Genomic DNA, 25,453 nt, shown 5'->3' with positions numbered 1-25,453 from the left:
GAAAATCTAAATCTCCCCTGTCCTATAGACACCTTGTACCTTGTTTTACATTACTATATAGTTTGTTGGATTTTGTCTACATTTCTACCAAAAATGAGGAAGGCTGGTGGAAGAGGCCGTGGAATTGGGCGGGGGTTGCCAGCTGGTAATGATGGTGTTGGTGGTGGATCTGATGGTAGTGGCAAAAGCAAAATAGGACCGAATGCAGGAGGTGTTGAGCCTGCGTCATCGTCTGGCTCCATAAGGCTTCGAAGGCTTAGTTTTCTAGGAGTTGGCAAACCGCTTTTAACGTCAGAGCATCAGGAAAAAGTTTTGTCTTACATTGCTGACTCCAGCTCTATCGCCTCCTCTTCTGAAGTTGTAAAAAGTAAAAGCACTGAGTCGTCATTGGAGGCTCATGTTCATGAACCACACCTTTCCTTGTGTCCTTCACCCCAACCAAGATTGAAGGATGATGCAGGCCATACTACTGATTTCTCCATGGAGCTGTTTTCACATACCATGCCTGGATTATCAAGTGAAATGGTGAATTACCCAGGCCAAGATGAATCTGACATGGAGTGCACTGATGCACAGCCGCTGATAGATGATTCTGCTGGTACATTCACTCAGAGCACTACATTCTCCTCGCAGTGTACAGAGCCAGATTCTGACCCTGATGAGACTCAGGTGCCCCTTCCCGTACACTATACCACCATACACGGTGACACAGAGGAAGGTGCACATGACATTGAAGAGGAGGTGATGGATGACCCAGTTGTTGACCCAGATTGGCATCCATTGGGGGAAGAGGGTGCTGCTTCCAATAGCTCAGATGAGGAGCATCCACAGCAGACATCGACATCGCAACAGCTGTTATCTGGCAGGCCCGGAGCACTCCAAAGACAGGTTCCAAAAATCAAAAGAGTTGCTGGACAGCTTGTCCAGAGGGTCAAAAGATCACAGCGTGCTAGGCCGCAAAATGTCTGCCAAAGTAGGAAGAGTGCAGTGTGGCACTTTTTTGAACAAAATCCTCATGATCAGGCCAAGGTTATCTGTAAGAAGTGTGCAAAGACCTTTAGCCGAGGGAAAAATCTGAAAAATTTGAATACCAGTTGCATGCTTAGACATTTAACCACCATGCACTTGCAAGCGTGGACACAACACCAAACCTCAAGTGCCACATGTGCAACTGATCACAAAGAAGGTATTCAGCAACGCTACATTGTTTCCCCCACTGTAAGCCCACCGGTTAGCACAGCAGCAAATGTTGAGGTGTCGTTGCAAGGCCACAGCAGTCAGGGAATCCCACTGTTATATCAACGAAATACAGAATCTAGGCCATCATAAAGAACACCAACTCCATCACCATCATCAACCCTCTCTCAGTCCGCCCTGTCCACCGCTACTTCCACCATATGCAGCTCTCAAGTCCAGCTCACCCTCCCAGACACTATGAGTAGGTCAAGAAAGTACTCAGTCTCTCATCCGCGTACACTGGGTTTGAACGCCCACATTGCCAAACTAATCTCGTTTGCGATGATGCCCTATCGGTTGGTGGAAAGCGCTGCTTTCCGCGAACTCATGGCCTATGCAGTACCACGCTATGACCTACCCAGTCGCGACATTTCTTCTCTCGCAAAGCCATCCCAGCCCTCCACCATCATGTAAAAGACCGCATTGTCCATGCACTCAAGCAGTCAGTGAGTGGAAAGGTGCACCTCACAACTGATGCATGGTCCAGTCGGCACGGCCAGGGCCGTTACGTGTCCATCACTGCGCACTGGGTTAATGTGGTGGATGCAGGGTCCACAGGGGACAGTGGTGGTGGGACAGTGCTGCCTAGCCCATGGTATAGGAAACAGTTGACTGTAGGCGTTCCACCCTCCTCCTCCTCCTCCTCCTCCTCCTGAAGCGAAAGCTCGTCCACAGAGCGCAGTCGTACGAGCACTCCATCTGCAGCTGCCACTGTTGCACACGAGGTGTCCCCCTATAGAGCAGCTAGTGGAAAGCGTCAGCAGGCTGTGTTGCAGATGATGTGTTTGGGCGACAGACACACCGCCGAGGTGCTGGCCGAGTACTTGAAGCGACAAACTGAGTCATGGCTGGGCAGTGTACATCTTGAGGCAGGCAAGGTAGTTAGTGATAACGGCCGTAATTTTGTGGCAGCCATAGCCCTTTCAAAACTCAGCCACATACCTTGCTTGGCTCACACCTTGAACCTGGTGGTGCAGTGCTTCCTCAAAAATTATCCGGAGTTAACAGCCCTGCTCCATAAGGTGAGAAGACTGTGCGCGCACATCCGCCGGTCGCCTGTACACTCCGTTCGTATGCAGAAGCTGCAGCGATTGCTCCACCTTCCCAACCACCGCCTCATTATCGACATTGCAACAAGGTGGAACTCCACCCTGCACATGGTGGAGCGGCTGTGCAAGCAGAGGCAGGCCATAATGCATTTGTGGGAGGATACACGGCCAGGCACTTTGAGAGCAGACATGGAGTTGACAGGTGTGCAGTGGTCGAAGCTGAAAGACCTCTGTAAATTCCTTCAGTGTTTTGAGGAATGCACACGGCTGGTAAGCACAGACGACGCCATCCTAAGCATGAGCATCCCACTTATGCGTCTGCTCATGCAAACTTTGACGCACCTTAAGGAGCAGGCGTCTGCAGCCAATGTTGACGAGGAGGAAGAGGTGGAGGGAATCGTTGATGACATTCAGCCATTGTCTGCTCAGGGACCTCTCCTGGACGAGTTGGAAGAAGAAGAGGAGGAGGAGGATGATGATTGGGATGATTACTTAGGGGAGGTGGATGCTTCTCGTGGGGCAAGTGAAAATGTTGGCGTGGCAAGGTCTGGTACAGGGTTTGTGCGTGACTGGAGGGATGTGGATTTGCCAGAAAGTGCTCCTCCAACCAGCACTCGCAGTGCATCATTAACACCGGGAACATTGGCCCACATGTCAGATTATGCCTTGCGGATCCTAAAAAGGGACCCCCGCATTGCTAAAATGATGAACGATGATGACTACTGGTTGGCCAGCATCCTGGATCCACGCTATAAAGGCAAATTACAAAACATCATGCCATAGGAGAACCTTGACCTAATATTGGCTAATAAACAAGCAACTCTGGTAAATCGGTTGCTTGAGGCATTCCCACCACACAGCAGCGGTGCTGGTTCTCACACGAGCCGTACGGGCCGGGGGCAGCTTGGCAGAGGTGTTCATGGTGCACACAGCAGAAGTGGCGTTGGAGACAGGGGTTTCATGACAATGTTGTGGACTGATTTTTCAAGTACCGCTCACACAACTGGTAATACAGCATCGATGGAAAGTGACAGGAGACAGCAGTTGTCAACTATGGTTACAAACTACTTTTCCTCTCATATCGATGTTCTCCCACACAGGTCATTCCTCTTTGACTATTGGGCTGCTAAACTGGACACCTGGCCTGAATTGGCACAATATGCCTTACAGGAGCTCGCTTGCCCAGCTGCAAGTGTGCTATCGGAAAGTCTTCAGTGCAGCTGGATCAATCCTGACAGAAAAAAGGACCCGTCTGTTAACCAAAAATGTGGATGATCTAACCTTCATTAAAATGAACCATGCATGGGTTTCCAAGGATTTTGTCCCACCCTCCCCTGATGACACATAGGGTGACAGAAAAATGGCTTGCTTTGGTCCACCTCTTCCTGGGACTTGACCTATTTCGCCTTTTGCATCAGCTGAATGTCCAACATCAACATATGCCACTTTCTAAAACTCCCTAACTGTGCTGCCTCCCCCCCCATGGCTGGGGTCACCACCGAGCGCACGACACCGTTGCCCTGGACAGGTGGGTAGGCCGACTCTTGGGCGCAGGCACTAGCACAGGGTCCCTCATAGTGCAATCAAGTGTCTCTGACGGTGGTGGTGCACACCCGCCGTCAGACACACCGCCGTACTATGAGGGGCCCAGTGCCAGTACCGACGCCCACGAGTGGGTCCCCCTTGCTTGGGCAGGGCCCCAGCATTTGCAATCTTTACCTCTCCCTGCTCCTCCACTGTGTAGTCTGGGCCGTCAAATCCATACTGTGCCTGACACCGTCTGAGCCTGCCTCCTGATGTATAGACATATCTTTTGAATGTGTACGCTATCCATACATGTTATCCGGGGATACGGTACCCTTTCTCACCTTTGTGCAATCACGTGTAATCCATACTGGGTGTGAGAATGGCTGGCGAGCTGTTAAGCAAGCTACAGCACCTGTGGTTTGCACACGTAAGTTTTTCATTTTTTCAGGAATGACGGTTAGGCCTAATTCCGGAACTGCGGTTGACCTGCACTTACTGGGAAATCATCGTTCGCGAGTAATAATTGTAATCAGTGATCCCCATCACTAACGTTGTTCAGCGGGTTATCTGCACCTGTAAGCGACAAACGCTGGCCTTTTCAGTGCAGCGCACATGCAGCCACGGACATGTAAGGGCATGACACACCAGTTATTGGCCAATCTCATGTGCCAGAGCCTCACTTGTCCCTCCAGTAAGCCGGACTCGGACCGCGGGGCATGACGGAGTCTCGTTCGTTAATGGAATTAAGCTTGCAATGTGTGCATCTGTTCTGTAGCTGGCATGGTTGAGGTTGCCCGTGTTGAGTCAAATTACGCCGTAGGCTCCACTCCTGGTGGTGCCCTTCTGGCCTTTCCTTTAAGGTTCAGCTTTGCAACCATACTGCCCACGTAAAAAAAACCACTTTGCCTTCATGAACGCTGTTTGGAGGGTCATGACTCGTGGGAATAACGCCGCCCAATCAGTTAACCTGCTAGAGAGATCCTTCGTTGCTCCCAAGCATGACATCACACTCCCTAGGAGGAAGGTAATGCCACTGTGGCGACCGTTCTCTTGGGGGCGACACAAGTGCACTGATGCCCAGCCACTGCTCGATGAATCTGCTGGTACATTGACCCAGACCACTACATTCCCCTCGCACGCTACCTGGCCTGAATCTGACCCTGATGAAACTCAGGTTACCCTTCCCATATACAGTTCCATCTTACTCGGTGACAAAGAGGAAGCTGCAGATGAAAGTGCAGGTTCGGCCCACCCGCCATCAGACACACCACCGTACTATCAGGGGCCCTGTGCCAGTGCCGTCGCCAACGAGTGGGCCCCCCCTGCTTGCTCAGGATCACAGCACTTGCAAGGTTGAAATACTGTGCAGTGAGATGGAAGATGGGGACGACGAGGAGTCCAGACTAGTACAGGGATTCCTTAGCGAGGAGACTTATTTGATTGTTTTCAATGTTGGGACAGCAATTTTTGGGGAGCACTATACTCTGGAGAATGATAGATGGGGCCCACCATACACTGGAACATTCCAAAGGTGGACATCAGACACTGGAGCAGCATTTACAGGGCCCATTATACACTAGAGCATTAGAAATGGGGCCCATTATGTTTGGAGCATTATTTGGGCCCATAAGACAGTGGAGCTTCATCCATGGGGACCAACATATACTGTAGCATTATGTGGAGCGCATCATATACTGTTTCAAACATTATATGGGACCAATGATTCTGTATGGAGAAATAGATGGGCCTCGTCATGAGATGTAAAAAGTGAAGTATTTTTCATTGTACTATACCGCTATTTCTCTGCCGTATCGGAGCATGATGAGTTGTGGTATGTGTTAAAGGGGCGCTCTTTCGCCCAGGGCACATGAAAACCTCGAGCCAGCCCTACCCCCCCACAACTTTAGCCAAATAACCCCCATTTTTCAGTGCGTAACTTGTATTATGAAGTTAATTAAGGTTAACCAGCTTAAGTAAGAAGAATTGATGCTTTTGGCATTCAAATGAGCACTGTAGGTGTGTTTCCTGTCCTCCTCTCACTGCCGACTTTTATTCCCCATTGACTTACATTGGGTTTCGTGTTTCGGGACGACCCCGACTTTTCCCTATAATCGGCCGATCTTGCTCGACCCGACTTTTGGAAAAGTCGGGTTTCACGAAACGAAACTCGACCATAAAAAAACAAAAGTCGCTCAACTCTACTAAAGAAAACTACAAGTGTTCCCATTAAGATATTCTCTGCCGCATACTGACAACTTGTAGGCAGATACTAATGAGAACTAAGGATGCATTTACACTGACCACTAGAGATGAGCGACTTTCCCTTTTTTCGGGTCGAGTCGGGTTCGGACCACCCGACTTTCGCAAAAGTTGAGTTGAACTCAATGGGCCGATTATCTTGAAAAGTCGAAGGCTGACAAACACGAAACCCAATGCAAGTCAATGGGGAAGAAAAGTCGGCAGTGAGTGGAGGACAGGAAACACACCTACAGTGCCCATTTTAATGCCAAAAACATCAATTCTTATTACTGAAGCTTGTCAACCTTAATTTACTTTATAATAATAGTTAGGCACTGAAAACTGGGGGTTATTTGGCTAAAGTTGTGGGGGGGTAGGGCTGGCTCCAGATTTTCGTGGGCCCAGGGCCAAAGAGTGTCACTGGGCTCCTTTAACACATGCCACAATTCATGATCCTCTGATATGGCAGAGAAATAGCGGTATAGTACAATGAAAAATACTTCACTTCTTACATCACATGACTGATATCCATTTTAAATTCTCCAATAGCTCCAAAAACGGACAGTATATTACTCTATACAGTATTATGGGCACCGCATAGTGCGCCACACAGAGTAATGAGACCCATATATTTCTCCATACAGAATCATTGGTCCCATATAATGTTCGATACAGTATATGATGAGCTCCACATAATGCTACAGTATATGTTGGTCCCCATGGATGAAGCTCCACTGTCTTATGGGCTCAAATAATGATCCATATATAATGGGCCCCATTTCTAATGCTCCAGTGTATAATGGGCCCTGTAAATGCTGCTCCAGTTTCTGATGTCCCCCATTTGGAAAGCTCCAGCATATGATGGGCCTCACGGATGATGCTCTGGTGTACGATTGGTCCAAATAATGCTCCATATATAATCTGCCCCATTTACAATGCTCCAGTACAGTATATGATGGGCCCCATGGATGATGCTCCAGTGTCTTATGGGCTCAAATAATGCTCCATATATAATGGGCCCTAATTCTAATGCTCCAGTGTATAATGGGCCCTGTAAATGCTGCTCCAGTGTCTGATGTCCACCATTGAAATGCTCCACTGTATGGTGGGCCCAATATATCATTCTTCAGAGTATAGTGCTCCCCAAAAATTGCTTGCAACCTTTAAAACAATTAAATAAGTCTCCTCACTAGGGAATCCCTGTACTCTGGACTCCTTGTCGTCCCCATCTTCCATCTCACTGCACTTGGACTGTTTAGGCAGAGGGCGTACAGAAGTGATGTCATGGCACTCTCTGACCAGAATGCCACTGTCAGGAAATGCGGAAGACGTCACGGCAGCGGAGCAGGGAGAGATAAGTATTTCAACTTTGCAAGTGCTGTAATCCTGAGCAAGCAGGGGGGGCCCACTCATTGGCGACGGCACTGGCACAGGGCCCCTCATAGTACAGCGGTGTGTCTGACGGCGGCCCTCCCACCGGCAGAGACATTTTTGCGTACTATGAGGGGCCCTGTGCCAGTGCCATCACCCATGAGTATGCCCCCCCACCTGCTCAAGGAACCTGCACTTTCATCTGCACCTTCCTCTTTGTCCCCGTGTAAGGTGGTATGGTATGTGGGAAGGGGAACCTGAGTTTCATCAGGTTCAGATTCTGGCTGTGTAGAGTGCGAGGGCAATGTAGTGGTCTGGGTCAATGTACCAGCAGAATCATCTAGCAGTGGCTGGGCATCAGTGCAGTTGTGGCGCCCCCAGGAGTACGGTCGCCACAGTGGCATTACCTTCCTCCTAGGGAGTCATATGTCATGCTTGGGAGCAATGAAGGATCTCTTTAGCAGTTAAACCAACAAACAACACAGTTCCCACTCCAGGCCAGCAGGGAGAGCTCTGAACCTGACTGCTGAGGAGTTGCTCTCTGTGGTCGGGAGGAGGGAAGTATGGGCAGTCTGTGAAGGGAAGGGGAAGTGTGTGGAAGTGAGAAGGGGAGCTGGAGGATGAGCAGACTTAAGGCTCACTCCTAGCTGGAGCGCATGGTCCAGATTCTGGTCTCCGAGTTTGTAGGGACACTGATGGTCCTGCAGCAGAAACCGGAGGAAGTAGCAGCTGTAAATGCTCTGTTCCAAACTAAGGCTCGGAGGCCCCAGCAGTGACATGTTTGAGCCAGAAGGAAAAGGCTACGGCTGCCTGCCATACGAGAAAGTTCCAAAAGAGAGTCAACAGGGGGAACTTCAGTGAACTCAGTACTGCGAGTACCTCAGATAAGCGCTATAACAGAGGCCACACTACCTACCTGCAGAGAGAGAACTCCTAATTTGCTTCCATGCTGACCAACTCCTTCTCCATCTGTACTCTGGGTCCTGGACGGCACTTACCAAGTACAGGTAAAGGAACTGCACGACTGTGTCTGTTATCTTTCTCCTGCGCCTGGCACACGGCTCTGCTACATCCTGCACTGCACACCATCTACCAACTCTTTCATCTGCCCTGCGACTACGGCCCTACCTGTGCAGGGCTTCTACATCTTAGCTGCACCACAACATCTGTCCCAGAGAAGCGACACTGCAGCACTGGTCAATCTGATCAGAAACCACAGGTGGCGTCACGTATCATTCACCTATAAACGTTATTCACCCCTTTGCATAGATGTCCAGGGCCACGGACCGGGTCACCACCACCATGAGACATCCCTCTGAGACACCGGCCCGGTACCGATTAACCCCACTGCCCTGGCTGGCGACCCACAGTCCATGTCAGATTCATCTTGGACTGGGGAATTCACGATTTGACTTGATAACCCAGGCATGGTATGTGAAAAGAGCTCCATGGAGTAATCTGTAGTGCGGCCTGCCGCATCCTTCACTTTTGGCATGGGTGAAGGACACAAGGAAAGGTGTTGTTCATGACCAGGAGCCTTCACTGATGACTCAGTGCTTTTATTTTTTGAAACTTCAGAAGAGGAGGCTGTGTCAGCAATGTAAGACAAAACTTGTTCCTGAAGCTCCGGCTTTAAAAGCGGTTTAACTACTCCCAGAAAAGGGAGCCTTCGAGGCCTTGTCGAGCCAGACGATGACGCAGGCTCAACACCTCCTGCCTTAGGTGCTATTGTGCTTTTGCCACTACCAGCAGATGCACCACCACCACCACCATCAGTACCAGCTGGCAACCCCCGCCCACGTCCACGGTCTCTTCCACTATACTTCCTCATTTTTGGGAAAATGTACCCAAAATACCACTAGCTATATCGTACTGTAAAACAAGGTACAAGGTGTATATAGTATTGGGGAGAATTTGAATCTCCCTAGAGATATTAGGAGGCTGAACAATTATCTCAGGCCCACTATAGATTACACCTCAATTTAACTGGCTGAATTTGGCTGGTGTATGACAAGGTACAAGGTGTATATAGTATTAGGAAGAATTTGAATCTCCCTAGAGATTTTAGGAGGCTGAACAATTATCTCAGGCCCACTATAAATTACACCTCAATTTAATAGGCTGAAATATGCTGGTGTATGACAAGGTACAAGGTGTTTATAGTATTGGGGAGAATTTGAATCTCCCGAGAGATTTTAGGAGGCTGAACAATTATCTCAGGCCCACTATAGATTACACCTCAATTTAACAGGCTGAAATATGCTGGTGTATGACAAGGTACAAGGTGTCCTGGGCCCTGTATTGTTCAACATCTTTATCAACTATTTAGATGAAGGAATTGAGGGTAAACTGATTAAATTTGCTGATGACACAAAGCTAGGAGGGATAGCTAATACTAGAGAAGAGAGAGGGAGAGGATTCAAAAAGATATAAATAAACTGGAGAAGTGGGCAGCAAATAACAGAATGGTTTTTAACAGTGAAAAATGCAAAGTACTACATCTGGGCAATAAAAATGAAAAAAGCATATACAGAATGGGAGGAATAGGGCTAAGCAACAGCACATGTGAAAAAGACTTGGGTATACTAATAGATCACAGACTGAATATGAGTAAACAGTGTGATGCAGCAGCAAAAAAGGCAAATGCAATTCTAGGATGTATTAACAGAAGCATACAGTCTAGATCACGTGAAGTCATTATTGCTCTCTACTCCTCTTTGGTCAGACCTCATCTGGAATATTGTGTCCAGTTTTGGGCACCACATTTTAAAAAAGACATCAATAAACTGGAGCAAGTTCAGAAAAGAGCGACCAGAATGGTGACCGGTCTGCAAACCCTGTCTTATGAGGAAAGGTTGCAGGATTTGGGAATGTTTAGTTTGCAAAAGAGAAGACTGAGAGGAGACTTAATAGCTGTCTACAAATATCTAAAGGGCTGTCACATTGTAGAAGGATCAACTTTATTCTCATTTGCACAAGGAAAGACTAGAAGCAATGGGATGAAACTGAATGGGAGGAGACACAGATTAGATATTAGAAAAAACTTTTTGACAGAGTGATCAATGAGTGGAACAAGCTGCCACGAGAAGTGGTGAGTTCTCCTTCAATGGATGTCTTCAAACAGAGGCTGGACAGACATCTGACTGGGATGATTTAGCGAATCCTGCTTTGAGCAGGGGGTTGGACCAGATGGCCCAGGAGGTCCCTTCCAACTCTACGATTCTATGATTCTATATAGTATTTGGGAGAATTTGAATCTCCCTAGAGATTTTAGGAGGCTGAACTATTATCTCAGGCCCACTATAGATTACACCTCAATTTAACAGGCTGAAATTGGCTGGTGTATGACAAAGTACAAGGTGTATATAGTTTTGGGGAGAATTTGAATCTCCCTAGAGATTTTAGGAGGCTGACAATGATGCTCTCAGTCCAAGTATGGCAGCAGGCAGCCTAATAAGCAGGACTGCTGCACACAAAAGTGTGGAAAATGAACGCTTGGTAACTTTGAAGAAAAGAGGAAGAAAAGTATTTTTGATTTTAAAAAGCAGTTTGCACAGCAGTTTGCAAACAGCAATGCAGCTGTCAGGGAGCCTTATAAGGCAGCCTAATAACCAACAGAGCTGATACACACAAATATATCCTCCCCTGTCACTGCACACAGTGTTGTGTGTTGTACAGTGAAAATCGCTAACAGCAGAAGCAGTTTTTTTTTCTTCTTCCCTGCCTAACGCTCTCCCTTATTCAGAATCAGCAGCAGCAACCTCTCCCTAATGCTAAGATCGGCAGAAGTAAGATGGCGGTTGGCGTGCTTGCCCTTTTATAGCCCCTGTGACGCCACACAAAGCAAGCCAATCACTTGCATGCCCTTCTCAAATATGGTGGTGACCGCTGCACATGTCATCGCGTTGCCCACAGTGTGCGTCCGCCATCATTGGCTGAAAAAGGGCGCTGGAAGCATCATTTGAAATGTGACTTTGGCGCTTTAGTCGCCGACCTCATGGCCGACCTCACGCTATGGTTGGGTTTCATTTCATGAAACCCGACTTTAGCGAAAGTCGGCGACTTATGAATTTGACCGACCCCTTTCGCTTAACTCTACTGACAACCCAACCTCTGCATTTACATGGCCACCGATTGGTTTTATGGAAGCCTATTGACTTATATCCTAGGCTGCTTAGATAGGCTGAGCACAACTTCAATCACACAGAATGATCATTAATAAGATCTATCTATATATATGGAATATCTTTGTTTTTGACAGAACGTATTGTTTGAACAGGATGATGTGCTGATAAGAACGAAGATTTTCAAGTTTGCTTGCAAATCATTCCACCCCACAAATGAGCAGCTTGCTCATTTGGTGGCTGATTAACAGCCTGTAATTTACCAACATTTCAATATATAGCCAACCATAGCATTAAAAGAACATTCCAGTCTGAAACATTTTTCAACTGGATGGGTAATAAGTGCTAGATCCTTGGTGGTGGACTGTTGGGAGCCACATCAATTGTCAGAACAGGGTTCCAAGTTTCTCAGTTCCCCATAGCTGCAAGGCCATAGCAAAAAGAAATGAATGTACCAGAGGTTAAACGTGTTCCCTGCCACTCCATTCAGATTCTATGGTGTGACCATGAGGACAGTCGACTGATTTCCTCCCTAAAGGTTCCACTGGGGACCACAGCATTGGGGATATGTGCAAATACTGTTCATGGAAAAAAACTGATGGACAGGTTACCTGCCTTTCTATTACCAGGTATTTTTAGAACAAGTGAGCTGTGTAGTCTGTAAATAAGGCTGTACTAATATGTGAAGAAGTAAAACCTGTAATACTTATAAATTAGAAAGTGACAAAAATATGCTCCCAACAAATTTATTAAAAGATAAAGTGGCAAATCCTTTAAGGAAAAGAATGTTAGAATGAAAAGTGGCCTCTATACTGGACTTACTATGCAAAGAGTAGATATAACAGCATGTGCCCTTTCCTTGAGACAACCAAAATTAGTAATAGAATGTATACATTTTCAGTATTTTAATAATATATTATTAAATTATATATGTCATCCTTGATGCTTCTATTTTTAATGGGTATTTCAACATGTGCTTTTATGTTTTTTTTTACACTAGCCTGAAGATCTTGAAGACTCTGGGAATGATTTTCCTGATGAAAATGAGCATCAAGATTCACGCTCCTTTAAGTACATGCATGTAAAGCTTGAAGAACATGCTCTACCAGAACTTAGCACCAAGGAACTCATCACAGAGAAGACCAGAAAATACTGTAAAAGTGGCCCAAAAATGGTTGCCAACTTTTTTCTAACACTTTTCCCTGTTCTCCATTGGTTTCCACGTTATAAGGTTAAGAAATACCTACCTGGTGACATCACCTCTGGCATTATTGTAGGCATTGTCACCATTCCACAGTCAATTGCTTATTCTCTGTTGGCCAACCAAGACCCAATCTACGGATTATACACCAACTTCTTCTGCTGCATTATCTATTTCTTCATGGCAACTTCCCGCCATAATTGCGTTGGAACATATGGAGTGCTGTGTTTGATGGTAGGAGAGTCTGTGAACAAACAACTAAAAGCTGCAGGGTACATTACAGATGGGACTACCACAACAGTGGTAAACTCAACACTCATCAATGGAACTATATGTGATAAAAGTTGTTATGCCATTACTGTGGCAACATCTTTAACTTTCATTGTTGGAGTCTATCAGGTAAGTAGACATTTGAAAAAGAACAGAGAAGAAACTCTAAGCCAAGGAATGGGCTAGTTCTATAATACTATGATCAATGATGTACAAAAAAAAATGATTACAATGTAGATATTAATTTCAAGATTTATAATTTATTAAATACGTGTTTAGTAATTCAATATTCCACTAAATATTTATGAATTTTATTAATTTTTTTATTTCCTTTGCAGATCCTATTGGGAATATTTCAATTGGGATTCATCTCCATGTATCTGTCAGAACCCTTGCTGAGTGGTTTTGTTACAGGGTCATCCCTTACTATTCTGACTTCCCAGATGAAGTATCTCCTCGGTTTAAAGACTCCTCGTCGGGACGGAGCTGGAGCACTGGTTATGACTTGGATCGACATCTTTACTTATATAAAATCTACCAATATATGCGACTTAGTAACTAGTATAATTGCAATAATCACTATTGTACCTGTCAAAGAAATTAATGATAGATTCAAAAGTAAGATGAAAATCCCATTTCCAATAGAATTAATTGTCATCATTGTAGCCACATTGGTTTCCCATTACTTTAACTTTAATACTAAATATAAGTCCTCAGTATGTGGCACCATACCTACTGGTTTCCAAACTCCCAAAGCCCCAAACTGGAGTCTCATTCCAAGTATAGCTGCTGATGCAGTCCCTATTGCAATAATTGGGTTTGCCATGACAGTATCCCTTGCTGAAATATTTGCCAAAAAGCATGGGTACACAATTAGCACCAATCAGGAGATGATAGCTATTGGTATGTGCAATCTGATTCCATCTTTTTTCTCCTGTTTCAGCAGCTGTGCCGCCCTTGCTAAAAGTCTTCTAAGAGAATCTACAGGTGCAAGTACACAACTCACTGGCATAATCAGCTCTGCTGTACTGCTGCTTGTACTTCTTGCTATTGCTCCTTTATTTTATTCATTACAAAATAGTGTTTTAGGGGTCATCACTATTTGCAGTCTCAGGGGAGCACTAAGAAAATTTGCAGATACTCCAAAAATGTGGCGGATAAGTAAAATTGACACAGTGGTTTGGTGGGTTAGCATGTTAGCATCTTCTTTAATCTCCACTGAAATTGGGCTACTGGTCGCAGTTTGTTTCTCTATTCTCTGTGTGATCTTTCGTACGCAGAGGCCAAGGGCCACTTTATTAGGTAAAGTCAGTGGCACAGAGATTTATGAGGACCAGTTCACCTACAAGGAGCTGAATACTATTCCTTACGTTAAAATATTCCGCTTTGATGCCTCTCTATACTATGCCAACAAAGACTATTTCAGAAATTCTCTATACAGCAAGACTGGTATTAACCCAGCTTTAGTGGCTGCACTGCAAAGGAAGGTAAAAAAGGAAGAGGAAGCAGCATTGAGAGTAACAAGTAACAGGTTCATAGCCAGGTTTAATTTGATTAAAACTGTACAAAAACCTCAGACAGATTCTAAAATCTCCCTCCCCCAACTTGATATTCACTCACTTTTAATTGATTGTGGTGCCATGCAATTCATAGACAGTGTTGGCCTTGGTGTTCTCAAAGAGGTCCGCAATGATTTTGAGGAGATTGGCGTTGAAGTGTTCCTTGTAAACTGCAACCCATCTGTGCGCCGATCCCTTCATGATGGGGGATATTTCGTCAACACAAGCGGTGATGTAGAGTTGCTGACTTTTCATAGTGTGCATGATGCTGTAACATTTGCTGAAAGGAAGTTTCGCGAAAAACAGAAAGAAATTCAGTTGAGAGACAATGCCTTCTCTTTTGACCCAGCTCAAGCCATTAGCGATGACCTTAGAAATTAGTGAAGGCTAAAAAAAAAATATATGGACAATTCCCTTCAGCATAAAAATGTTGTGGATAACTCAGTAACTTATACATGTCAATATTCATATTAGGCATTTTATGAACACATAGCTACAATGTGGCCGTTTCATTTTTTAACACAGTTCACATGGACATTATGCCTTGTGCTGTTTCAAATGCTGTGCAAGACCATCATCAAAAATATAGATTTACATTTTTTTTCAGCCACCACCCCTTTAGGACAAGTAGCAGCTGAGAGTTTTCAAAAATATTATACCTACCATGAAACATGTTGACACCTCAGAAATGTAAAAGTTCACTTTGGCTTTCTGGGCTTACTGAAAAAAATGTAAAAAAGTTCTTCTCTGAAATAGTGAGACATTAAGAAGCCTCAAGTTTAACAAAAACAAGTAGTTCTAAAATGTTAGGATTAAAATGGAATTTTTTTTCTTAAAATAGGTTTAAGACTCTGTGTTAATTATTTTATCATATATTTTATAGGCTATGGGCTGATTTTGTTTTTAATACCAGATCACCTACTTCTCGTCATAGAGGCATACATTTACTCACTTCCACATTGCATGTGAGCGGTGCTGATGACATTATGGCCTGCACACCTTAAGAGACGTGAGCAAGATCATCAGGAGCCATGCACATGTCCTAGGTTAATGAACAGTTGTATGATTAAGGGGAGGGTGAATTATCTATTGACATAAATCATGAACATAACAAGTATAAGGGTACTACATCATATTTAGATAGGCAATATCAAAGAGACGGACGAAGCCACACCGCATGCTGCCTCCTTATGGTATTTCCATGATCCTTCATTGCTTTATTCAATCCATGCATATGGTAACATACTAAGTAGATTGAGCCACAATCCTATTGTATGATGTGCACATTTTGTATTATTTTGGTGATGCAGTACCATGGTTATTATTCCTAGGTCATGACATATAACATTGATTTGGGTGGCTATTAGCCGCATGGGAGCTAGCCATATGTCATATTTTCATGCCAGATTATATCAGCAATATTCCCAGATTCTTAGCATGGAGGGGTCACATATGTACTTAGATAAAGTCAGATCACTGTGTAATCAATCAACATCGTCAATCTTAGTGTCATTCTGTTTATGCTATTGGCACCGGTGGCTAATATCATCTACTGTACTCACATAGTGTATTACCATCTACGTATGGTTGTTTTATTAATGTGCATTCAGGGTCGCAGCTATTTTGCAGTTTTTGTGGTTTTAAATGATTTTAGGATTTCCTTGTTTTTTACACTTGTGTTAATAAAGCACACTTTCATTGATTATCCAGGTATGCACATCTTATATGTATTTTCTTGCACCTCTTAGGCTGGTTTCACACTTGCGTTTTTTTGCGCAAAATAGCGCATGCGTTTTTTTCCTATACTTTACATGGGTGCGCATACACATGTGTTTGTACGCGCATGCGTTTTTTTGTAGTGTGCGCTCGGGCGCACAAAATGCATCCTGTTGCATTTTTTGTGCGTCCGACTTGTCCCAAAAAAAGCATGCGCACGCAATGCGTTTTTTTTTCACCCAACCACCCATTATAGTCTATGGGTGTGCTGACGTGCGCATGGTAATGCGCACGTCAGCGCAAAAAAAGCATGCGTTTTTTAAAAAAACACGCTCAAAACCGCAAAAAAACGCACAAAAATGCATGATGCGTTTTTTATGTGCGTTTGCAGTGCGCACGGTGTGCAGCGCAAAAAAACGCAAGTGTGAAAGTAGCCTTACACTAATGAATGGGACGTGATCACAATACCTGTTAATGTGCGCATGTTTAGGCAGATATTTGAGCTCATAGCATCTTCAGTACCGCTCAACTTCAATGCGAAAGTGAGTAGCAATGGATTACCCCTTCAAATAACAACTCACAGCAGTCTATGGAAAGAAATAGATCATAAATGGGGAAGGAAGCAGATTTCTTTCTAATATATATTACAAAGTTTTTTATATTTACCTGTATTATCGATTTCTTCAAAGTTTTCTTCAAAGTACAGTTCCTATGTATCTACTACAAGTATATTATCAAAATAAACTGATAAAATAATAAAATATATTATAAAAAGTACATTGCTTCTGTGCTTTGCTTTGTATTTTGAAAGAAATGAGCGTGCAGTATAATATGAGTTTTTAATAAAAGGGCTAAAACACATACTGTACACGCATGGATTAAAATCGCACCTGGGCCCTAGAGACTATGGGGGCCTAAATGGTCCCTTTGCCCTATATGAAAAGACTATAACTATTAACCCCTTAACCCCCCAGGCCATTTTCCATTTTTACATTTCGTTTTTTGCTCCCTTTCTTCCCAAACCACAACTTTTTTATTTTGCAGTCAAAATGGCCATGCGAGGGCTTGTTTTTTGCATGACAAGTTGTACTTTTGAATGACATGATTGGTTTTAACATATCGTGTACTGGAAAACAGGAAAAAAAAAATTCCAAGTGCGGTGAAATTGCAAAAAAAAGTTCAATTCCACACTTTTTTTTTTTTTTTTTACCATGTTTATCAAATGCTAAAACTGGCCTGCCATTATGATTCTCCAGGTCATTATGAGCTCATAGACACCAAACATGTCTGGGTTGTTTTTTATTTAACTGGTGAAAAAAAATCCAAACTTTGGTAAAAAAAAAAAAAAGAAAAAAAAATAAAATAAAAAAAAAGGCATCATTTTCCAAGACTCGTAGCATCTCCATTTTTCATGATTTCGGGATGGGTGAGGGCTTATTTTTTGCACGCCGAGCTGAAGTTTTTATTGATACCATTTTGGTGTCTCCTGATCGCCTGTTATTACATTTTATTGCAATGTATCGGCGAACAAAAAAAGTAATTCTGATGTTTTGAATTTTTTTCTCATTACGCTGTTTACAAATCAGGTTAATTCTTTTTTTATTGATAGATCAGGCAATTCTGAACTTGGTTTTACCAAATATGTGTATGTTTGATTTTTTTTTTTCATTGTTTTATTTTGAATGGGGAGAATTTTGAACTTTCAGAATTTTTTATTTTTTTATATTTTTAAAAACTTTTTTTCAATTTCTGCATGTTTTAATAGTATCCATGGGACACTAGAAGCTGCAGTTGTCTGATCATCTGTGCTGCATACAGGCGATGATCATGGGTCGCCCTTCCAGGGCTGTGGGGTACTCGGTACCGGGCCGGTCTCTCAGAGGGGATTGTCACAGCAGCAGGGACCCGGTCCATGGCCCTGGGCGCCCATGTAAAAGGGGTTGAGTTGGGAATAAAGTTTATAAGTGATTCGTGGTGCCACCTGTGGTGTTCGGCAAGGGAGGTGTTATGCCGACGCTGCAGACAGATCCTCTGGGACAGATGCTGTAGTGCAACAATGATGTTGTAGCCCTCCACAGGTAGGGCTGTTGGTCCCAGGGCAGTGTAGCGGAATATTTAGGAAGAGGGTGCAGTGTTTGGCACAGAGATGTAGCAGTGCTGAGGATGTTGCAGGAAGGAGGCAAGGACACAACAGGGTGCAGTTTCTTTATCTTTACTTGGCAAACACAGTCCAGGGTCCTGGTTACATATGGCACAGGAGCAGGCTAGCCTGGAAGCAACTCAGGGATCTCTCTATCAGATGGGTTGTGTAGTCTCCTTCCTAGCGCTGGCTTGAGGTACATCCACTACAGTGTTACACTGAAGTTCCTCCTTCTTATCTTCTCTTAGAACTACCTCGTATGGCAGACAGCTGTAGCCCTCTATCTCTCTTGGCTCACCCGTCGCTGTTGTGCCTCTGAGTCTTAGTTGGGAATAGAGCATTTACAGCTTCCTATTCCTCTGGTTTCTGTTGCAGGACCTTCAGTAACCGTACAACCGTGGAGACCAGGCTCCAGATCATGCGCTATCACTGGGAGGGAACTCTCTTTCCTCAGCTCAACCTCCAGCTTCTCTCCACATGTCTACACTCTTTGCCCTTCTCATACTAACTCCTGATTTCCCTTCCTGGCCCTCAGAGAGCTCTCCACCCACAATCCTGGTTCAGAGCTCCCTCTGCTGGCCTGGAGTGGGAACTGTGTTGCATGACATGGTTAACTGTTATAGAGACCCTTCATTGCCTCCAAGCCTGACATCACCCTCCCTGGAGGAAGGCAATGCCACTGTGGTGACCATACTCCTGGGGGTGCCACATTCCCCCCTAGTGCAAGTCAGTACTCCTGGACTGATAAAAGAAAAACATGAAAAACATATAAACATGGAAACAATATGAAGGCTACAAGATTTAAGAAAAATGAAAAATTTACAAAAACCACATGCTCCAAAAATAGTCCTATGATGATAAATCCAAGCATCAATGTCCATGGTCCATTCCTGGGCAAATGGTGAACTATTTACAAGTTGGTTTTGACCACACAAGTCCTGTGGTCCAATGTCCATCAAAACATGAAACAATAACTTCTAAAAAGGCTTCTTACAGGTTATCTGGAGGCACAAAACTTGAGAACAGTTACATATATACATTTCGACATTTACATTTACTTATCTATACACGATATCTAATGGACGGTATACCTTGTGTAGTATGGGTAGACCTGCGTAACTCTGGTGCAGGTAAACTAGGTAGTATTCTCCTACCGACTCTTAGTCTCACCATGGGTATGACAGATTCACCACTGGCAGGGCGAGGGTTCTCTGGCTGCACTGCTGGTAAGGCATCTGCTACCTGAACTTCCTGATTTTCAGAGTTCTCATGAGTCACTTCTTCTTGTACTACCAGTTCGGGAAATGTCAAACTGGCACCACTATGGCATCATTTACTTTAGTCCAATTGGCAGGGAATTCTCCAAGTATAGTGCTGACCTTTTCTTCTTCTATGGGTTGGATGTTATTTTGTTCTTCAATTCTTTCTCTTAACTGGTCAGGGCATAATTTCAAATGATCCCTTCATACTGCTGCTGAGGTTTCTCCTCCGTCTTTACTAATAAGGCACACCTTGGTATTGTCAAAATTTGAGGGTAGAATGGTGTAGGGTTCAGCTTCCCATTGGTCATCCAATTTGTTCAGTCTTCTTTTCCTCTTGAGGAATTGTTCTCCTAGTGACAAGGGGACTGCAGGTGCATGCTGATTGTAGTTCCTCTCTTGTTTTTGTCTTGCCTGAGCTAGACTCCTTTCCACACACTCTTGTACTCTTCTGTACTGTTGCTGCCTCTCTGTATCCCAGTCAGCATCTGGTGATGTTACTTCAGGTGTCAGGACTCCCATATCCAAATCAATAGGCAGTTTACCAGGCCTCGCTCTCATTAGGTAGGCTGGAGTGCAGTTGGTAGAATTCACAGGAATGTGGTTGTAGAGGTCTACCAGATCTGGCAACTTTTTGGGCCACAGATTCCTCTCTTCCAAGGACAAGGTCTTCAGTAGGTCGATCACCACCTGGTTCATCTTTTCACACATGCCATTGGTCTGTGGATGGTACGGTGTTGTCCTGATCTTCGTACAACCGTACAAGTTACAGAATTCCTGGAACACTTCTGCCTCAAAAGCGGGACCTTGATCTATAAGCACTCGCTCAGGATAGCCATGTGGTCTACAGAAGTGCTGTTGAAAGACTCTGGCTGCTGTCCTGGCTGTTTGATCTTTGACAGGCACCACTACCAGGAATCTTGAATAGTGGTCCACGATGGTAAGAGCATAGATGTAGCCTGAACGGCTTGGGACCAGCTTCACATGGTCTAGGGCAACCAAATCAAGTGGCTGTTTTGTTATTTTTGGCTGTAGAGGAGCTCTCTGGCTGTTTCGATCCTTTCTGCGCAGGTTACATTGTCCACACTCCCGACACCACTTTTCAATGGCTTTCCTCATACCAGCCCAGTAGAATCTCTCCCGGAGCAAGGCTTCCAACTTCTTCCATCCGAAGTGTCCAGCTCCATTGTGGTATGCTTCCAAGACCATTGATGCCTCTCTCTTTGGGACTATCACCTGCCAGACCAGCTCGTGAGTGCGGGCATTGATACTCCTTCGACACAGCTTTCCTTCATAAATGAACAGCCGGCCTCTCTCCTTCCACAACTGCTGAGTTTCTTCAGGAGCACCCGACTCTGGGCATGAGTCAGCTTGTGACAGTAGCTCCTTCACCAGTTGGACTGCGGGGTCACTACATACCTTTAGCACATTGGTATTGTGTTGGGGGTATAGGCCGGTACCTTTCTTTTATGGGTGGATGATCTCCAGTGGGGATATGATGTTGAACCCCTTTTGCCTTCCCAAAATCTAGAGGGTGTTTTCTGAATACCCGCTCATACTCCTGGGTCACTCTGTAAACCCCATTCTTTTGGTATGAAGGGGTGGAGTCAGTTCCCACCTGCAGTTGCTGACACCACTCCTCCCGCTGCTTTACAGAGCCATTGTCCTCCACCTGGTCAGATGAGACCAAGGGCTCTGCTGCCTGCATTGCATTGTTACTGACAGTGAGCAGCTTAGCAACTGTGGCATACTGAGGTATTGTGGCCTCCTCCTCCCCACAATTCAGAAGGCGTACAGTTACTCTCCCTTTACGGACATCAACTACCCCTCTGGCTGTCAGGACAGTGGGCCTGCTATCAGAGTACACTGGTTCTACCATTGCCTGGTAATCTTTTCCTCTGAGGCCTATGGCTGCCGACACCAAATCAACATTTCACACCTGGGGGGTATTGCAATGGGGAAAGCATCACTCACTCTGACGCTGCCAATTTCTCCTCCAGAGAGTTCTACCTGCTGTCTTTGCATCAGGGCCTTGAGCTCCTTCTGCAAGACTCGTTCACTGGAACCAGCAGTCTCAGCCACCTGTTGCAACAAGACAATAACCTCGGAAAGACAATTTTCAATTACATTTGTACCAAGAGTCATCATGGGATTAAATTCTCGTCGATCAATATCCACAACTCTCAGACCTTGAGATTTCAACTCTACACTACCCACTTTAACAGTAATTTCTTTACAACCCACTTGCGGTAAAGACTGACCATTACTGGCAACTACTGTCAGTTCATCACTTGGGCTACGGGTAAGTTCAGAGTCAGCCCAATACCGCTTGTAGAGGATATAGGGCATAGTGGTCACCTGGTAGCCAGTGTCCAGCAAAGCGTTCATGGGGATGCCGTCAATCACCACTGGAAGGATCGGTCTCCCTCCAACATACTTGGCTCGCCAGTTCCTTGGGCCTTGTGGTCCTACTCCTGGGGGTTGACCCTCTGCCCCAGTGGTTACTCGTTTAAAGGACAGAATCTTGTGAGGTGGCCTGCCTTGTGGCAGTGACGACAAATGGCACGTCCGTTCTGGTCATAGCGATCGTTGTTCCTCCCTCGGAGTGGCGGGGTTCTCCTCTTCTGGAGCCACGGGACATCCTCTGGACTGGAAGCAAGCTGGATCTTCTCCTTGGAGGACACCTGCAGGGACTGCACGGTTTTAGTAAGTGCAGCCATACCTTTGGTCAACTCCTGGACCTGAAGACGCAGTTCTTCAGTTGGATCTTTATCCAGAGTTTGTGCATCAGCCTCCACAGGGATGGAAGGGAAAGATGTTGCTTCCTGGTGGTAGGTGATCGCTTGGTGCCTAGGGGGCGCTGGACAGCTGACAGTTGGTTCCTGCAGCACCCAGATAGCCCTGTCCTTGAAATCAGCAAAGTCTAGATCAGGGTTCTGTAGGGCTATGATGCGCAGCTGTGCTCTGTGGGTGCTGGATAAGAGTCCTTCAATAAACTGCTCCTTTAGCAGTCCGTCTCCATCTTTCACACTGTCAGGGTCAATCTGCTTGACCTCTCACAGCGCCTCCTGCAGGTTAAGAGCAGAGTCCCTTATACTGTCCTGTGCTTTATGTTTACATCCAAAGAACCTCATCTTGATTTCGGCTGCAGTGCAGGTGTCAAAGGTGCTTCTTAGCTTGGCCAAAATCTTTTTAACAGTCTCTTTGTCAGTGTCCTGCCAGGCTTTTACTTCTCTTTGTGCTGCACCTGTTAGCTGCCCAATCAGGATGTTCACCTTCTGGCTTTCAGAAAGAAGATACACCTCAAATAAACTGCACAGTCTCTCTTTAAATTCACTCAGGGTATGTGACTCACCTGAATACTGTGGTAGCCAGGCTGCTCCCGGTATATAAGGCATAGACAGCGGCATTATGGGGACCGCTGCAGTGGGCGCTGTTTCTTGCGATGCCCTGGAGGCAGCACTGGCTGCCGGATTCAGTGGTGTTGTTGGAGCCGAAGCTGTGCTGGACCCTGCATCTGGCAGCGCTGGGAGGTTAGCGGGAGCATCCGCCGCTGCATTGGCATTGTCCTCAGACATTTTCTCTCCCCCCTAGTTAACATTGGCCAGGCCGCGGGGTTGCGCTGGCTTACCGGATGCTGCTCCTCGGCTGGATCAGGGGACGCCGGAACTGCAGGCTCCAGCTTCTCACTTCCCGTGTGCTCTTCTCCTTTTGCGCTTCTCGGCTGGCTCCGCCTACGAAGGTCTGCCCCCTTTTCTTCCCGCGTGCGCCAATCAGCAGGATAATGGCGGCAATGGCGCCAATTTCGCACACAGTCTATAGCACCAAACATAGTCTCTGGCACACAGGACCCGGGGATACCGGGCTCCGTAATCCTGTTCGTTACACCAAAATGGGACGCCCTCCCAGGGCTGTGGGGTACTCGGTACCAGGCCGGTCTCTCAGAGGGGATTGTCACAGCAGCAGGGACCCGGTCCGTGGCCATGGGCGCCCACGTAAAAGGGGTTGAGTTGGGAAAAAAGTTTATAAGTGATTTGTGACGCCACCTGTGGTGTTCGGCAAGGGAGGTGTTAAGCCGACGCTGCAGACAGATCCTCTGGGACAGATGGTGTAGTGCAGCAATGATGTTGTAGCCCTCCACAGGTAGGGCTGTTGGTCCCAGGGCAGTGTAGCGGAATATTTAGGAAGAGGGTGCAGTGTTTGGCACAGAGATGTAGCAGTGCTGAGGATGTTGCAGGAAGGAAGCAAGGACACAACAGGATGCAGTTTCTTTACCTTTACTTGGCAAACACAGTCCAGGGTCCTGGTTACAGATGGCACAGGAGCAGGCTAGCCTGGAAGCAACTCAGTGATCTCTCTATCAGATGGGTTGTGCAGTCTCCTTCCTAGCGCTGGTTTGAGGTACATCCAGTACAGTGTTACACTGAAGTTCCTCCTTCTTATCTTCTCTTAGAACTACCTCATGGCAGACAGCTGTAGCCCTCTATCTCTCTTGGCTCACCCGTCGCTGTTGTGCCTCCGAGTCTTAGTTGGGAATAGAGCATTTACAGCTTCCTATTCCTCTGGTTTCTGTTGCAGGACCTTCAGTATCTGTACAACCGTGGAGACCAGGCTCCAGATCATGCACCATCACTGGAAGGGAGCTCTCTTTCCTCAGCTCAACCTCCAGCTTCTCTCCACATGTCTACACTCTTTGCCCTCCTCACACTAATTCCTGATTTCCCTTCCTGGCCCTCAGAGAGCACTCCACCCCCAATCCTGGTTCAGAGCTCCCTCTGCTGGCCTGGAGTGGGAACTGTGTTGCATGACATGGTTAACTGTTATAGAGACCCTTCATTGCCTCCAAGCCTGACATCACCCTCCCTGGAGGAAGGCAATGCCACTGTGGTGACCATACTCCTGGGGGTGCCACAATCAGATCGCCTGTATGTAGCAGAAATGCTCACTTGCTACGAGCGCCGACCACCGGGCAGCGCTCATAGCAATCTGGCTATGACAACCATAGAGGTCTACTGGAGACCTCTGGTTGTCATGCCAACCCATCATTGACCCGTGATCAGGTGACAGGGTCACCGATGGGGAGGATTTCCGGCGCGCTTGCCGTAACTGCTATTGTTACTCCCAACATCGGAAAGGGGTTAAAGACCAGTATTACTTAGGGACCTTGTTGTAGATTTTGCATTGGAGTCCACAAGCTTCAAGTTCTTCAACTGCACACACATATACACACAAATGACACTTCAATGTTTAGATTGTCTTGAAAGGTGTTGCGGTGTGATCCAATTCATTTGCTTGGGACAATACTGCAAAACCTAACACATTTATTATAAAACTATGGTGCAGGCAGCACCAAGCCTGCAAGTAGATGTAAACATGAAATTAAGTTTCTAAAATGCAAGTTCCTTGTGCTCTTCAGCAACAGAGCAATCAATGTAATATCGCTGGCCTATTCATGGCCTCAACTTAATATTTGGTTTCACACCCTTTGGAATAAATAACTGCATTCAATCACTTCCTATAACCATTAGCAAGCTTCTTACACCTCTCAACTGAAATTTTGCACCAGTCTTCTTTTGAAAACTGCTCCAGGTACTGTATGTCATATTTAGATAAAAAGTTAAAGGCCAATGAGCCTTTCTACTATATCAGGAAAGATCTTTGAACAAATTATTAAACACCATGCTTGTAAGTACAGTAATTAACCAGAGCCAGCATAGGTCTGTAGCAAGCAAGTCATGCCAGACTAGTCTAATTTCTTTCTAT

General features: G+C 45.6%; 1 protein-coding gene across 1 annotated transcript in view; it reads left to right on the top strand.

The window, feature by feature from the left end:
* LOC141088938 (sulfate transporter-like) overlaps positions 1-17,068 on the top strand; it is a 31,046-nt gene extending 13,978 nt beyond the window's left edge. The window contains exons 2-3 of the mRNA XM_073575182.1: positions 12,546-13,145; positions 13,355-17,068. Coding sequence (XP_073431283.1) covers positions 12,546-13,145; positions 13,355-14,956 — 2,202 coding nt within the window. The 3' untranslated portion in view covers positions 14,957-17,068. The remainder of the gene's footprint in view (positions 1-12,545; positions 13,146-13,354) is intronic.
* The last annotated feature ends 8,385 nt before the right edge of the window (positions 17,069-25,453 follow it).

This window comes from Dendrobates tinctorius, unplaced genomic scaffold (assembly GCF_039654945.1).
Source record: "Dendrobates tinctorius isolate UK_male_01 unplaced genomic scaffold, ASM3965494v1 ptg000043l, whole genome shotgun sequence".
Classification (NCBI taxonomy): domain Eukaryota; kingdom Metazoa; phylum Chordata; class Amphibia; order Anura; family Dendrobatidae; genus Dendrobates; species Dendrobates tinctorius.
The sequence above is the reverse complement of the archived record's forward strand: the minus strand, read 5'-3'. Positions and strand labels throughout refer to the sequence as shown.